At 53.2% G+C, this 15,584-nt stretch overlaps 1 protein-coding gene across 1 annotated transcript in view; it reads left to right on the forward strand.

The window, feature by feature from the left end:
• The window catches only part of ASTN1 (astrotactin 1), a 54,360-nt gene that overhangs the window by 22,995 nt on the left and 15,781 nt on the right, over positions 1-15,584 (forward strand). The window contains exons 3-12 of the mRNA XM_066192162.1: positions 851-1,244; positions 2,698-2,844; positions 3,293-3,400; positions 4,433-4,582; positions 5,382-5,549; positions 5,754-5,838; positions 13,503-13,577; positions 14,054-14,191; positions 14,510-14,660; positions 15,340-15,506. Of these exons, the coding sequence (XP_066048259.1) occupies positions 851-1,244; positions 2,698-2,844; positions 3,293-3,400; positions 4,433-4,582; positions 5,382-5,549; positions 5,754-5,838; positions 13,503-13,577; positions 14,054-14,191; positions 14,510-14,660; positions 15,340-15,506 (1,583 nt within the window). The remainder of the gene's footprint in view (positions 1-850; positions 1,245-2,697; positions 2,845-3,292; positions 3,401-4,432; positions 4,583-5,381; positions 5,550-5,753; positions 5,839-13,502; positions 13,578-14,053; positions 14,192-14,509; positions 14,661-15,339; positions 15,507-15,584) is intronic.

Consider the following 15,584-nt stretch of genomic DNA (forward strand, 5'->3'; position numbering starts at 1 on the left):
TTAAACTTCCTTTCCCAGCTGCCTCTCCTGCTTCTCATTCAATAATTCCCCTAATGTTTTATCCTAATGGAGCAGATTATTACTATTATTTTATTTTCTCAAGATCACCTGTTGCATAGAAAAGAGGAGGGAGGCTGGGGCTGTGGACGGACTCTGAGCTCTTAGCTGGCTCCACATGCTTTTTATTGTTATTATTGTTATTATTCTTGGCAGATTGTGCATAAAGGGCCAGTTTGGGGCTTTCATCTCACCGCTCTCTATCTGTGTACAGTGGTGTCTTGCAGGAGGGTGATCTTGGGGACAGTGGCAGGATGGCAGGGCCAGGTGCAGTTTTGGGGTCCATCCCTGTGGAACAGGAGCTTTTTCATCCCCTTTCCCCAGGCATGTTCCCCAAACAACACTTCAGCCCTGTCTCAAGCCTTGATCTCTTTTAATCTGTGCTGCAATTTCTGCTGGGTACCCTGGGAAAATCTCCCAAGATTGAGAGTGACAGCACTGAAACCAGTTGGAAATGGGTCAGAAAAAGTTGCCCGTAGGAGCATTATTTGCCTGGAATAAAGCTGATCTCTGTTTTCAAAGCCAGGAGAGTGAAACAAAACACGCTTTGCTTTAAATGCTGCCTTTTCATGCCTCGGTGGCAACTTCAGAACTGGTCCAGCCCAAGGCAGGCTCCAGCTGGGTGCCCTTGGCCAGCGCTGGGTGCTCCTGGTGCCAGCAGGCTCTTGGTGATCGGGCTTCCCCCTCCAGCTCCGTTGCTGCTCCAACTCTAGGCCACCCTGGAGGTGTTTGTGTCCCGGGGGGCAGCTGATGCCAGCCCCTGGCTGATCCTCGCTCCCGCCTGTGCCCGCAGGGAGGGATGATCGCCCTGCTGCTCTCCATCCTCTGCCTGGTGATGATCCTCTACACCCGCCGGCGCTGGTGCAAGCGGCGCCGGGTGCCGCAGCCCCAGAAGAGCGCCAGCGCCGAGGCCGCCAACGAGATCCACTACATCCCGTCGGTGCTGATCGGGGGCCACGGGCGGGAGAGCCTGCGCAACGCCCGCGTGCAGGGCCACAACTCCAGCGGGACGCTCAGCATCCGCGAGACGCCCATCCTGGACGGCTACGAGTACGACATCACCGACCTGCGGCACCACCTCCAGCGCGAGTGCATGAACGGCGGCGAGGACTTCGCCAGCCAGGTCACCCGCACCCTGGACTCGCTGCAGGGCTGCAACGAGAAGGCCAGCATGGACCTCACACCAGGTGAGCTGGGTCCTTTCCTCTTGCTTTCTTGTCTTCTTTTCTTCGTGTTAGAGACGGGATTAATACAGGGGTGTGAGCTCGATATTTTATGAGCTTGAGGAGACCTAGCTCTTCTCAAGGGAAACTTTTCAACAGTTTTTCCCAAAACAACCTTGTGTAAACAATATTCCTTTCCCATAACGGCAGGTGTTGTTTGCTATTTCTGTTACTTAGCCAATGGGAGAAGTCTCAGTCCTACGGACCAATAACGTGCCACGCAGCACGTTATAAAAGGGCTGAGTGAATTGTAAATAAAGCCTTCTGATTTCTACTGCCTTCTGACTGGAGTCAAACATCTTTATTTTGTGTCTTATTGCGACACACGGGAGTCGCAGTTTTGTGTTCGGGACTCAAAGTTTACTAATTCTTATCTATAGCACAGTCTCACGAGACATGAGCTCTAACTAGCAAGATAGAAAACGGAGGTGCCTCTGACTCTTTCCAAGGTTATTTAAGTGCTAATCACCCAATAACGAGATGACACCTATATTATTTAGACTTTTAACCCAATAATTGACGACCCAAGGTCCGCGATGCAGACCTTTTTCACCCAATTAGAAAAAAACACCCGAAACCAGGAAGAAGGTGAAGAAGAAGGACTTAGACAATGCCTTAAATCCTCCGTATTGCCCCCATAGATAATACTATATACTAAAACCTTGAAATTTAAGTTTCCAGGGTTTCAGCACTTTCCAACATTTCTTCTCTCCACGGTTCCATACATGTGTTTTCCCTGGAGCAGCTTCCCTGTTTCTCTGGGTTTTCCTAGGGTGTGAGATGTTGGTGGTCCCCTGAAGGCACTTCCATTGCCAGGAGACCTTGCAGCCAGTTGAGAGCAGTCCCTGCTGAGTGGGACACGGCTGGGACAATGCAGCCTTGTGCTTGAGAACCAGAATGGGCTTCCCTCCATGCTATCCCATCGTGACCCCCTAACTTCCCTTCTGTCCCCAGATTTCTGGTGTCTTCTTCACGTGAGGTTTTTAGTAGCAAATTTCTGCTTGCCATCAGTGTGATTCAGAGTTAGCGCTGCCTTCTGATCACCAGCAGGGATTCTTTGAGGCTTCTAGCAAACCTTTAGTCATATCACTGAGCCATCCAGCTAGAGCCTTCCCAACTGAGACATAGTTTGGGAAGATTGTGGTGTGGTGCCTAAATCTCTCCTGCATATGAAGAAGTGCCCTGAGAGGCTGAGTGTTAAATCTCAGCTTTTGGATAGTTTGGTGGAGGTGCCAGTCCTCTTCAGGATTTGGGCTGCTCATGTGTATGCATTGGGGGCAGCTCAGCTCCTTGGCCTCAGCACATCGATCATCTCAGGATGATCTGGAGATGGATCCAAGGAAACCTTTCTCCCACCTCCCTCCCTTTTAAAAATCTTTATCCCTGAAATATTTTGCCTTCAATTCTTCCTGCTCAGGGAGCGATAACGCCAAGCTGTCCCTGATGAACAAGTACAAGGACAACATCATTGCCACCAGCCCCGTGGACTCAAACCACCAGCAGGCCACGCTGCTGTCCCACACCTCCAGCAGCCAGCGCAAGCGCATTAACAACAAAGCGCGAGGTAGGGCGGGCCCCGGGGTGCATGGCGTGCCTGGGGCTTCCACCCACCCACATTCCAGCAACCCACCCTCTCCTGGGATGGAGAAAACAGGACCAGAGCTGGGAGATAGCGTGGAAAAGAGGGTTTGGGTGGGGAGAAACAGAAAATGTGGTGCCTGCAAGGATGCAGATGGTGTTGGGCTGGTTGGGTACAAAGATGCAGATGGTGTTTGCCCCAGTAAATGCTACAGGATGCTGGCACAGCCACGGGGGAAAGTTGCAAGGTTACCCGTGGTGGGGGGTGTGGCTGTGTGTGGTGGGAAGGGGAGCAGGTGCTGTTCCTGCTGCACCTGGCAGATGGGGCTTCTGGTCTTTAGTGCAAGGCTTTCCCTGAAGGGTGGTGTAGGATGCCAAGGTTTGGGGTGGCACGGTGCCAACCCCTCCATGACTACACTCAGTGTCCCCTGCAGCTGGCTCAGCATTTCTCAACCCCGAGGGGGACTCAGGGACAGAGGCAGACACCGATCCCCAGCTGACCTTCTACACGGACCCCTCACGGAGCCGGAGGCGCAGCCGAGGTGGGTGACGAGCCACGGCCCCCCTTGCCTTAATTGCCATCACTTCTCTGGCTTTGGAGACTTTGCGTTGGCAAAAAAGATGGAAACCCAATTGCAATCCCAGCTGCCGCAGGCAGGCACCAGTCCCTGCTTCGCAGCAGGCTGCTGCTGCTCTCCGGTGGAGTTTCTCAGCAGAGGATGAAATAAATTCTGATGTTTTGCTGGAGGCTTCTGCTGGGCACTGGTGTATATTAATGAGTAACACGCTTCAAAGGCTGGCCCGTGCGCTCCTGTGCCGCCGCGCAGCACCGTGCACACACCAGCTGTACGTGCACCAGAGGCTGGGAACAGCCCCGGTCCCCAGGCAGGAGTCTTGCCCCACTGCCCTGCGCCGTCCCTTGGGGAGGTTTCCTCTTCCCAAGAGGAAAGGTAGTGTCTGTTTTCCCTCATTGAGCCTCGTTTGCTGCGTGATGCCTTGTTTCTTTGGGAGGGGCAAGACTGGGAGCCGTCTCCTTCAGCTGATGCTGGAAGGCTGATTCAGGCTTTGTCTCCAGCCAGTTTGTTTTCCACTCAGCTTCTTCAGCTGAAAGATTAAAAGTCAAAGACCTGCATGCCCTGAGCAGTTAGAGCTCTCTATTGCTTTTTCAAGAGCATCAATGAGCCTGTTGTCATGAGAAAATTAACCCGAGTGAAGTGCCAAGGAGTGGGGAAAACCAGGATACTGCATTTACCTTTTTTTTACTAATATCACTGCTCTGCTTTAAAGCTCTGCTGCTGCAAAGTTCTCAGCATGGTGCAGCAGAGGGTGTGGGAGAGCCAGGGCTCTGGGGGATCAGGAAGATCTTGATCACAGCAGGAGAGAGGGATGGAGAGTCCCATGGCAAAGGCTGCTTCATGTTCTTCAAAGTCCAAAGTGGTTCCATTTGATTCGATTGATGCTGGATTTCTAGGGGGCTGGGCAGGGTCTCTGCATCCTGAGGTGCCCTGGCTGCACCCAAAGATCTTCCTGGGTCCCTCAGGTGTCAGGTTTGACTGTGCCCCCGTGTTTTGCAGTGGGGTCTCCCCGAAGCCCTGTGAACAAGACCACGCTGACCCTCATCAGTGTGACAAGCTGTGTCATCAGCCTGGTGTGCTCTTCCCACATGAACTGTCCCCTCGTTGTCAAGATCACCCTCCACGTCCCTGAGCACCTGATCGCCGATGGTGAGCACCCCGTGGTCTGGCCCATTTCTCCCTGCCCCAATCTGTAAGGTTTGATGGAGCAGAGGGGGGAATGCTGGACAGGATGGGTGCAGGACAGAGGGGACAGGCATGGATGGAGGGCACCAGTGTGGATGCAGGGAATGGGCATGGGATGGAGGGTATGGACACAGGACAGAGGGGATGGGTGGAAAACAGAGGGGGATGGAGCAGGTGGGTCCGGGACGGAGGGGACTGGTGTGAGATAGAGGGTACCATGATGGGAGCAAGGGATGGGGTGGCACAGGATGGAGGAGACAGACACCGGGTGGAGATGGCTGTTGTGGGACACAGGGCTTGCTGCGGGATGGAGGGGATGGGCACAGGGCCAAGGAGATTATTGTCGGTTGGAGGGGAATGGATATGGGATTAAATGGGCCATCATGGGATGAAGGACATTGTGGGACAGAGGGATCAGACCTCAGTGTGGTGTGGGACCAAGGGGAGGGGTGTGGGATGGAGGTGGCTGCTGTGGGACAGAGGGGAAAGGCACAGGATGGAGGGAGCTGTCATGGGATAGAGAAGACAGGTGTGGGATGGAGGGAGCTGTCATAGGGCAGACAGGATGGGCACAGGACAGAGGATTCCTTGTGGGACAGAGGGGACTTTTCTCAGGATGGAATGAATGGGCAGGGGCTGGAGGGATCCATCACAGGATGGGGGGGAAAGATTATGGGATGGATGGGATACAGGGGACCATCATGGGATGGAAGGTACAGCAGATGGAGGTTGCTGACACTGACTCCCCTTGACTCGGTGGCAGGAAGCCGGTTCATCCTACTGGAGGGGAGCCAGCTGGATGCCAGTGACTGGCTGAACCCTGCACAGGTCGTCCTCTTCTCCCAGCAAAACTCCAGTGGGCCCTGGGCCCTGGACCTCTGTGCCCGGCGCCTCCTCGACCCCTGTGAGCACCAATGTGACCCCGAGACTGGTAAGTGTTCCTGAGGTTGGGGTGGGTTTGTGAGCTCTCCTCTGCCTCCTCAACCCAGCTGTGGTGGGAAGGTGCTTCCTCACCTTCTCCATGTGCAGCTGGGAGCTGCCGGGTGTGCTGGGGTGGCTGCAGGCTGCACTCGGCAGGGGAGCACATGGAGAACCTTCTCACATTCCTGTGTCCCTCATGTCCCTGTCTCCACAGGGGAATGTCTCTGCTATGAAGGTTATATGAAGGACCCTGTGCATAAGCACCTCTGCATCCGGAACGAGTGGGGAACGAACCAGGGGTGAGTGCCCAGGCTTGGGGTGTCCTCAAACGTGGGGTGTCCTCACACGTGGGGTGTCCTCACATGTGGACACACTGGTCCTCACACGAGCTGCTAAGCTTCCACAGCTCCTTACCACAGCTCTGGTAACTTCTTGGATGGCAGAGTTAGAGGCATCTGGGTGAATTATAAGGTCTACACATGGCTGGGCTCTGCAGCAGGTCTGTGGGAGGCAAGGATTTCTACTCTTTGAAATAATCAGGAATGATGTACAAGAGGCCATTGTCACATTTTAGAGTAAACACCCCCTGGAGAAGATCGATGTTGTTCCCCCTGCACTGTGTGCACTGTGTTGGGCATCCTGCATTCTGTGTGGCTTGGGTGTGTGAGGGATCAGAAGGGGGCTGAGGTCGGGCTGAGGTTCCCATTGAAAACTGGGAAAATTAAATGCTTTGGTGCTGTGGCTGAGGGAACAGAGGAGTCACCATCTGTTCCAAGCTTTACACACCTGGAGGCGCTAAAGGAAATTTTTCTGATGTTTCAGCAGCAATTTGGTGGTGGGTTCCAGAAGTTCCCATCTCTCTGTGACCCTCAAGGGGGTGCTCCATCTGTCCCTCAACACTCATGGGTTTGTGACGTGCAGCTGGGCCCTCCCACGAATAGCTGGAGGTGGTGTGCAGAAAGCCAAGACATCCCCCAAAATCAGATGTCCCACGTGCAGCGGCAGCTCCAGACCCTTTTTTTTACCCCCCTTATCTCATTATGCCACAGCTGGATCAGTGGTAGCCCTGCACGTGTCAGGATGCCTTCTCTGAAGTTATTAGTCTTCACAGTGGGAAGAGAAAATTCATCAAAGGCTGGGCTTGGCATCTCTCCTGCTATGCTGCTGTGCTGGGGGATGGCAGCAGTGGGGGGCTGCCAGTACAGCCCCACTGTTTCCCTTTGAACTGGGGCCCTGGGGAGAGCACTGCTGCGCCATCCCCAGCCCCCTCTCTGGTTTTGATAATTGTAAAGGCAATTTAGCAACTAAACCCGGCGTGGAGCACCAGCTGTGTTAGACAAGTTGTTGCTCTGGGTGCCCTGAGCCAGGGGGATGATGGTGGCACAGGTGTCCCCACGCTGGGGACGTGGTGGGGTGTGATGTGTGGGGTGGTGATGGTCGCCAAACCTCTGCCAGGTACCACTGCTGGGGTAGGGAAATACAGGCAGAAATACAGCTCCTGGTGCTGTTTGTCCCCAGGGGCCAGTGTCCAAGAAGAATGTCCCCAGCTGCTCTGTGCTGTCTCATAAGAGGCACTGAGTGATGGGCTGGGGTGTGTGAGGGGTTATTCCCCTGCCAGGGATTTGCCTGTTTTGGGAGATATTCTGTTTAGGAGTGTCTCACAGTGGGCTGGAAAGAGCCCTCAGCCACATGTGACGGAGACCAGCCTTGGCCTCTATCAGAGCAGTGTGTTGGGCCCCACCACCTTGCAAAAAGCAAACTGGCAAATAACTTGGTCCATCAAGGCTATTAAAAATGGATAAGCACTGTGGAGAAACATTTGCTTCCTGACCCTCTGCTTTTCCTTTGCTCCTGAGTGTGGGTCTGCTTCACACTTTTGAGTCTCACACTCGTGAGTCTGGGAGTGCTTCACACTTTTCTTCCATGCACGCTTCTTCTCCAGTTGTTTCCTGATTTAGCTGCTTCACTTTCTTAAGGAAAAGTGGAGAAAAAGATGCTGCTTTCAGGTAAATTGGGAAAAAATATAGATGGTAACAAGCAGGAGAGAAGCCAAGGGCAAGAAGGACCAATACATTCCTGAAGCCCCCTGGACCTGTTGGCATCTCCTGACCCAGCTTTGGTCCTTGCAGTGCCCACTTGAAAGGTGCTCAGGACCTCCTCTGTTCCTCTGGGGGATTTGGACCTGCTTTTTTAGACCTATCTCCAGCCTGATGCTCCCACAGGAGCCTTCTCTCTGCCTTTTCTCCTGCAACAGGATTCATGCCTGGCCAGGGTACATCTTGTCTTGTGTTTCTTCTTATATACCAGGGTTGGCTATGACAAATTATATGCAGCATTTCCAAAATATTTTTCTGTTTGGGGCAGAGAAACCTGGCATTTCTCTTTTTCCCCCAAGGTGCAACACAGCCCTAGACCATGGTGGGGTTGTCAAAGTCCTTCTGCCCTTCTCTGGGCTCTCGAGAAGGCTCCAATGCTGCAGTGTCACCGTCCTTAAAAAACTCTCTCAAGCCTCTTAAAACTGGGGTCATTTTGTGTGTTTCTTCATTGAACTTGGCAGATTTTTTGTTTCATAAAATGGTAGCAGCTGAAACCACATTTCGCCATCCCTACCTGCAGCTTCCACTATTTTTAGGGGCTCTTGAAAGCACGTTCACACTAAGCTTCGTGATGCCGAGGGCAGCTTGGTGTTTAATGAGAGTTTTTTTTCCTTTTCTCCTTTCTGTTCCTGATGTCCAGGTGCTGCTTAGTGCAGCTCTGCCTGGAAGGGCTTGTGATGGTAGAGGTCTCTTGCATGAACCTTTGGCCTCCACGAGGTCATGACTGTGATCAAGTCTCTTTAGCCTAGGAGAACCATCTTGTCAGAGCCTGTTTAACTGAATAACTTGTAGCTGTAAGCTGGTATTTATGTTTTTTGGGGTAGAGGTTGAGCTGCCATGCTGTCTTTTGCTGGGCTCACCAGCCCACTCCCAGCTCCAGCCCAACCAGGTGGCCTGCAGGCTCACCTGAAAATGATGTCTGCAAATCTTCTGCTCTCTTCCCCCATCCCAAGGTGAGATCAGCTGTGCCTGAGACATTTCTGACTACTGCTTGTCTAATACGCTCTGAGCCCTCCAATACTGGAGTGATGTGCTGCTGCCACAGGTCAGTCCCCAGAGAAACCACACTGGTGCTTGGTCAACAAACTTGAATTTTCCAAATCCCTTGGCAATGACGTGTTCTGGATATGACCTCCTCTGTTTTCCCCGGGTGGCCTTTTTATCTGAAAACTCATTTCAACCCTTTGGTTTAGATAGTTTTGCCGCTGGTTTGTTTTTATTTACAGTGATGACAAGTTGACTCGGTGTCTGTTCCCTCAGTAGCATCTAATTTTGCTCATGAAGGCGAGCTCATCTTTGTACTTTATTGGTGATGGCAGCGAAAAGCTTTTTGTGTTGTGTGTATTTTGGGTACCAGACTGAGATCCACGCCTCCGCACTGCAATGTGTCCGGACCCTAAATCTTCAGTTTTTCAAAATCTCAGATCTTTTTGATCATGGCTAGCAGATACATTTGATCAGTCCTGCTTTTCTTTTTCTTTTTCTTTTTCTTTTTTTTTTTTTTTTTTTTTGGTGTGTGTGTGCTGCTCTTTGCCTGTTCTAAACAAATCTGTCTGGTGCTGTTTGTGTGCTCACAGTCTGTCTCACTACTTTGATATGCATTGTTAATTAGCTGCTTTTTGACTCTTACTCTAATATCCCCTGAGCAGGATGCAGTTTCTAGCAATCCCACCAACCACGCTTCATCTTTGCTCACCAGACCAAATTTCTGCCATTCTTTTTGTGGTGTAAGTTGGCCAAAAATCAAATCAGCTCATTCTGTCTTTAGTTAATAAACTGTTACCTGCCTGCATTTGTACATCCCAGCCCTTAGATCCATCTCACACGTGGCTTTCCCCTCCCCACGTGCAGTTCCCTGGGTGCACTTTTCAGCCTCCCCCGTTGAGATTTAAGGTGCATTTAAGGAGTCTTTATCAATGTGCTCTTTTAATTTGTAATGGGCTTTATCCTGGCCTGGGGAGGTTTTAAGGCACTTTAAGGTGATACGATGAACATACCAGGCTGGGTGCTCTCATCCTGCTCACAACTGTTGGGAAACTGTCCCACCCCAGTCCTGCTCCCCCACCTGCAGCCTTGCAGATGTTTTTTTCCAGCAGTTTTTCCACAGGACCCGAATTAGTGCATCAGCCTGTGCTCTGCTCACCCACATCCCCTCCCCATCCCGCCTCTTCCACACACAGATATCCCCATCCTGGCAGTGCACCTGCTCATCTTATCCCATCCCCACCTCACAGAAGAGCGAGGGACACACTGAAGTGTCAACGACAGCACTTTCCCTGCTTAAAGTCTTTATTTTTCTCTCTCTCCCCCCCCCCCCCCCCCCTTTTATATCTTTTTTTCCCCCTTGCCTCTCTGCATCCCCTGCTGTGTGCCTCGGCTTTGCGAGCTGGAGGACAGCCTGATAAAAAGCTCCTCGTTCTTTCAGATCCTTTCACCAAACCACCCGTCCCCCTCCTCCCCCCGCCTCATTCTCCTCGTAGATTTACGGGCAGCCCAGGGAGAAAGTGCCGGCATTAGCATTTTTAATAAAGAGCTGCTTGCAAGGAAGGGATGGCAGGGCGAAGAGGGGTGGGAGGGGGGTGGGCTGGGAAGGGGAGAGGCGTCGGCAGCCGAAACCCGAGCAAAGCTGTTGCAAAGCAAAGTGAAGCTGGGGAGGAGCCTCGATGGGGCATTCCTCGATGCTCTTCTGCCATCAGGGTGGTTCTGGGTCTTCATGGGTCCCCACTTTGGGGTCCTGGGGTGCAGCAGGTGCTGTGGGGGTGTTCTGGTCTGCTCACCCTGGGCGTGGCCGTCCTTGGTTGGAAACCCTGAAAAGCACAGAAGGTCAGGGAACCAGATGTGAAGTCACCTATTCCAGCGTGTAACAACTTTCTCCTCCAGTGACATTTCAGTCACGCTCTTGTGCAGCAACTTCTTGTGCCTTCTGCAAAGACCCTCTCCTGCAGCCCCTCCGGCCTCCTGCCAGCTCCCCTCAAACCAGCTGCTCCAGGTTAGCTCGTGGTGGTTGCATCCTGCCAGTACTGGGTTTATCCCTCATCCCACCCATCTCATCTAGAAGAGTTTTGGAGGCAGTGGAGACAGGCTGGAGCACAGTTCCTGATGCTACAAGTCAGTCTGGCCTCGTCCCCTGGGAGCTGCAATTTAAGCACGGCCAGGGCCCTGCTGAGCTGGTTCAAAGCATTGCCAGCAGCTCCAGGTTTGGAGGGCTTAGCAGGTGTTTTGTGAGCTTCCACTCAAGCCCAGATGTGGAGCAAAGGATCCAGATAATGGTCCAGCTAGAAAAGCCAAGAGGCTTAAGATTGTCCTGGGGATCCACTGGCAGCACTTTGGCCTCGGGAACTTGCTGGCTGAGTGTGGGGAATTTTCCAGTTCTCAGGTGCCCTGGTAATCCCCCATTTTGCTATTTCAGATGCCTACCTGAGTGCCAAGGCTTGCAAGAAGCTGAGAGCTGTCATTTCTGGCCCATTTAACCCACCCTGATCAGCTGCAGAGCTGCTGATCAGTCCCACATTTCTTTGTGAGCTCTAAAGGCCATTGCAACCAAAATACCCAACAAGAGTAACCCAAAGCAGAGCAGCAAGGTGCCTCCAGTGATGGCAGAAAGCAGGGAGGGGAGTGAGACATCCGTGCAGGGAGAGAGGCAGCCATGTGGGGACACACACAGAGGAAGGAGGAGGTGAAATGGTGACAAAAGGCAGCAATGGGGGAGGTAAGGTGTGCCTGGGGGAGGAGATGCTGCCCTGTCCTCTGCACAGAAGGCACAAGTCAGCAAGGGTGGAAATACCAGTGCTGAGCTTCTGCAGAGCTTCCTTGGAGATGAGGATGGGTAGGTGTCTCTCGTTGAGCTGGAGTTCTTGTATGGAGGACAAGGCTCAGGGCATTTCTGCAGAAGGTCCACGTCCCCAGTGGTGCCTGGCAACACTGACTCTCCCTTGCCCTGTAGGGATGTAGCTAAAAGCTGAACATTGCATTTAAGGGGCTTTTTTTGCCCCAAGTAAGAAAGAATGTGGCCACACGTCTCCCTTCCTGGAGCACAGAAACCTCTTCCCTGGATCAAAGCTGTCATCACTTCTTACAAGGGCATATAGCTTTAGGACCAGGAATAATGGGTTCAAACTGACAGAGGGCAGGTTTGACTACATATTAGGATGAAATTCTTCACTATGAGGGCGGTGAGGTCCTGGCACAGGTTGCCCAGAGAAGCTGTGGCTGCCCCATCCCTGGAAGTGTTCAAGGGCAGGCTGGATGGAGCTTGGAGCAACCTGGTCTAGTGGAAGAGGGGTAAAATGAGATGATCTTTAAAGTCCTTTTCAGCCCTGGCCATTCTGGGATTCTGTGATTAGAAGAATTTTAGCCACATTTGGAAATTGCATCCTGGGTGAACACAACATGGCTTGGGTGCTGATTTCAATCTCCCCAGTGGGTCCAAATACGCTGGCTCCGTATCCTGGGTGTGTTGACATCCATGGGCTCACAGATGTGCCACCAGGCAGAGGTCTGGCAGTCCCTGTGCTTCTGCAGCACCTGCCCCAGCACTGGGCTCTGCTGCAAGCCAAGAGCAGCTCTCCACAACCGCTTTTCCACCCGAGTTGTTGGGGAACAATACCTCGCTTCTGTACAGCCTCTGCCTTTGTTCCCGGCCTGCCGTGCTCCTCAAAAGTGAGAATAAACCCATCTGCAGGAGCACTGGAAGGTGGGGGAGCGAAGCATTCAAGGTGCTGGCGAGACACAAGGAGCACATCTCTTTCTGGATGAAGCTGACCTCATTCAAAGCAATCTGATTGTGGGCTGAATGTAATCCCCAGCTTGCAGCTGACCGGACAGGGAAACGGCATTGTATCCCAACAGAGGAATGAGAAGGCATGCTGTAATCCTGCAGTCAGGATTTTTTTATTATTATTATTTTTGTCCTTGCTGAAATCACTTCAGATTAGAAATTAAACTGCTTGTGCAGGAGAGCTGTAATTGCCTCGAGAGAAAATCCCTGGGCTTGTCACTGGCACCTGACACTCTTGACTCTGAATTTTAGCAGCAGTGATGTGATGGGATGGAAAATCTCCTCTCCCCAGCTGTGAGCTCTTGCAAAGGGGATTTGGAGCTCTGGGGTTTGGGTGCAGGGTTCATGGTGTCTGAGTCAAAGCCCACTACGGCTGGGTCTCTTGTCTGTCTCTCTCTGCAAGTGATGGTCTGCCAGCTGTGCTGCTGGAGGTTCATGTCCCAAAGGTGTCATGGCCATGGGTGTCCCACTGAAAAGCACTGGCCTCCAAATCTCAGTGGCTCCTCACTCATCACCCTGTGCTGTCTACAGCAGCAGGGATGGAGGGGATGGGGCCACCAGCTCTCCAGTCTCCTGCTTGGCTCCAAGCTTTCACCTTGTCTTCCAGCCCACTTTGCAAAGCTCCCTGTGGAACAGTGAAACACAAGGGTAATGGGGCAAGTGGTGAAACTGGGGTTCCAGACTTGATGTGCTCCCTGGCAAAAGCCTCGCAGAGAAAGGGTCCAGCTGTGGTTTGGTTTTCTTTTTGCAGTTTAATAGTTGTGATGCAAATCCCAAGACCAGGCAGGTGGTACCGAGCATGAAGAGATGTGGGAATGGCTGGAGTGCACCAAAACCCAAAATATCAGATGCAACACACCACTGGCCTATTGGCAGGTTGGGACTGGGACGAGAATCTGATGTTGCAGGGACCCCAAAATTAAGATCTCAGATCTGAGGCTGTTTTATCATTGTCTTGGCTACCCTAGGAGTCATCCTACCCTAGGACCCTTCTGCCTGTGAGTTGGGGGCTGAGCAGGGGAAGCCTTTCGGGCTGTGAGCAGCAGTGGGGACACAATGCTGATGTGATGCTCCTGGGTTTCTTTTGCAGGCCGTGGCCATACACCATCTTCCAGCGTGGCTTCGACTTGGTGCTGGGCGAGCAGCCCTCTGACAAGATTTTTAGGTGAGTGGTGAGGGCAACCTGCTCAGCACATTTTGGGGCTTAAATACGACCCAGGGCATATAGGCATGCAGGTAGCCCAGCTGGCAGGGCTGAACACAGGTGTCCTGTGCCACCTCCTGGGGACATGAGAGCATGGCTGGGAAGATCCCCCTGCAGCTGTCATGTGGGTGCTGGATACCCAGCAGTCAGTTCCTCCTCTCTGTCCGTGGGGAGGGTGAGTTTTAGGCTCTAAAGGAGAGTTTCTATGGAAAATGAAAGTGCCTTTTTAAAAAAAATACTTAAGTTACATGCAATTTTTTGGGAATCTTTGGGCGTATTTGGAGGAGCCACCCCACTTTACTCTGCCCACGCACCTTTGTTTGGGCTGGCATCCCTGCAGGATGAGCAGGGAGGCTCAAGGGCTTGGATTTGGGCAGAGACAACTTTCCAGGCTCAGCGTTTCCCTCTGTGCCAGCCTGTGCTGCTCTCCCTGGCAGGTTCACCTACACCTTGGGGGAGGGCATGTGGCTGCCCCTGAGCAAGAGCTTCGTCATCCCACCAGCCGAGCTGGCCATCAACCCCTCAGCCAAGTGCAAGACTGACATGACGGTGATGGAGGATGCAGTGGAGGTCAGGTGGGTGCCACGGCGGGGTGAGCGAGTTCAGGAGGCTTTCAGCAAACAGAGCTGGGATCCCCATCACGCTTTGCAGGTGGAGATTACTGCAACCATTAACCTGCCCCTCTTTAGTCCTGCAAAGCTGAGCCTTTGGCAGGATTCCTCCTCATCTCAGTAGCTCCTGCATCCTTCTAAAAGCTTGGCTGCCATCCAAGTTCACTGTGAGGCAGAGGAAAGCCTGAGCTCTGGAAAAAGCCACGCAGCAGCCACGGTCATGCACGCGTCCACAGCTTCTCATTGAAGCAGTGACACGTCTCCTCTTCCTCCTCCTCACAGGGAAGAGCTGATGACCTCATCCTCCTTCGACAGCCTGGAGGTCCTTCTGGACTCCTTCGGCCCCGTTCGTGACTGCTCCCGGGACAACGGGGGCTGCAGCAAGAACTTCCGCTGCATCTCGGACCGCAAGCTGGACTCCACGGGCTGCGTGGTGCGTGACCCCAGGGGGCTGCCAAGCTCCCCTGGTGTGAGCAAGGAAGGGGAGGCCAGGCAGGGAATCCTTCCTCCTTTACTGTCACTTTGGGGTGGATATTTTGAGGTTGATTTTGTAGCAGGATGATGTTTTCTGGCTGGCATCTCCTCTGTTGCTGCACACACACACGCACACACGCACACACACACGAGGCAGTAAGAATCCATCTGTTGGCTCTGTGGGAAGCTCCATATCCCTCACGTGTGTGCCCTGTCACCACCACAGCTGCTCTGCCCCAGAACAGGGCGTCTGTGGGGCTGGGTGCAATGTTGCCAGGGCTGGGCATTGGGGTGGAGAGGCTGTGAGTGTGGGGCAGAAAGGGCAGCACTGCTTTGTCAGTCACTGGAGCTGGGCTGCTGGAGAGTGGGGTTGATAGCAGCACAATGCCTTGGTGGGGGATGGCTTGGAGGGCTCCCACCTCAGGGGATACACTCCTGAGGGCTGCCGAGAGGCTTTGGTGCAGGAGGAATATCTGCAGCTGTGGATGGTGCTGCTGCTGTCCTTCCCGCAGCCCCTGAGCACTGCTCAGGCTGCAGTTTGCAGTGGAGAGCGATGCTGGAGCCCTGCCTCCCACCTCAGCCCCAGAGAGAGATTTCTTCCCAGGGGTTTTCAGCTCTTACTTCCCCCACCCCCCCAGTGCCCGACGGGACTGAGCCCCATGAAGGACGGCACGGGCTGCTATGACCGTCACGTCGGCGTGGACTGCTCTGATGGCTTTAATGGGGGCTGTGAGCAGCTGTGCCTGCAGCAGATGGTCCCCCTGCCCGAAGACCCCCTGCTTTACAACATCCTCATGTTCTGTGGGTGAGTGACCCATCGCCTCCCTGGCTGCCTGGACACCCCCAGAGTGCTGCTGCCCACTGCTGCTGCCTCCCTGAGCTT

Source organism: Chamaea fasciata, unplaced genomic scaffold (genome assembly GCF_029207755.1).
Source record: "Chamaea fasciata isolate MVZ Bird 193981 ecotype frontalis unplaced genomic scaffold, bChaFas1.0.hap1 SCAF_10, whole genome shotgun sequence".
Classification (NCBI taxonomy): Eukaryota; Metazoa; Chordata; class Aves; order Passeriformes; family Sylviidae; genus Chamaea; species Chamaea fasciata.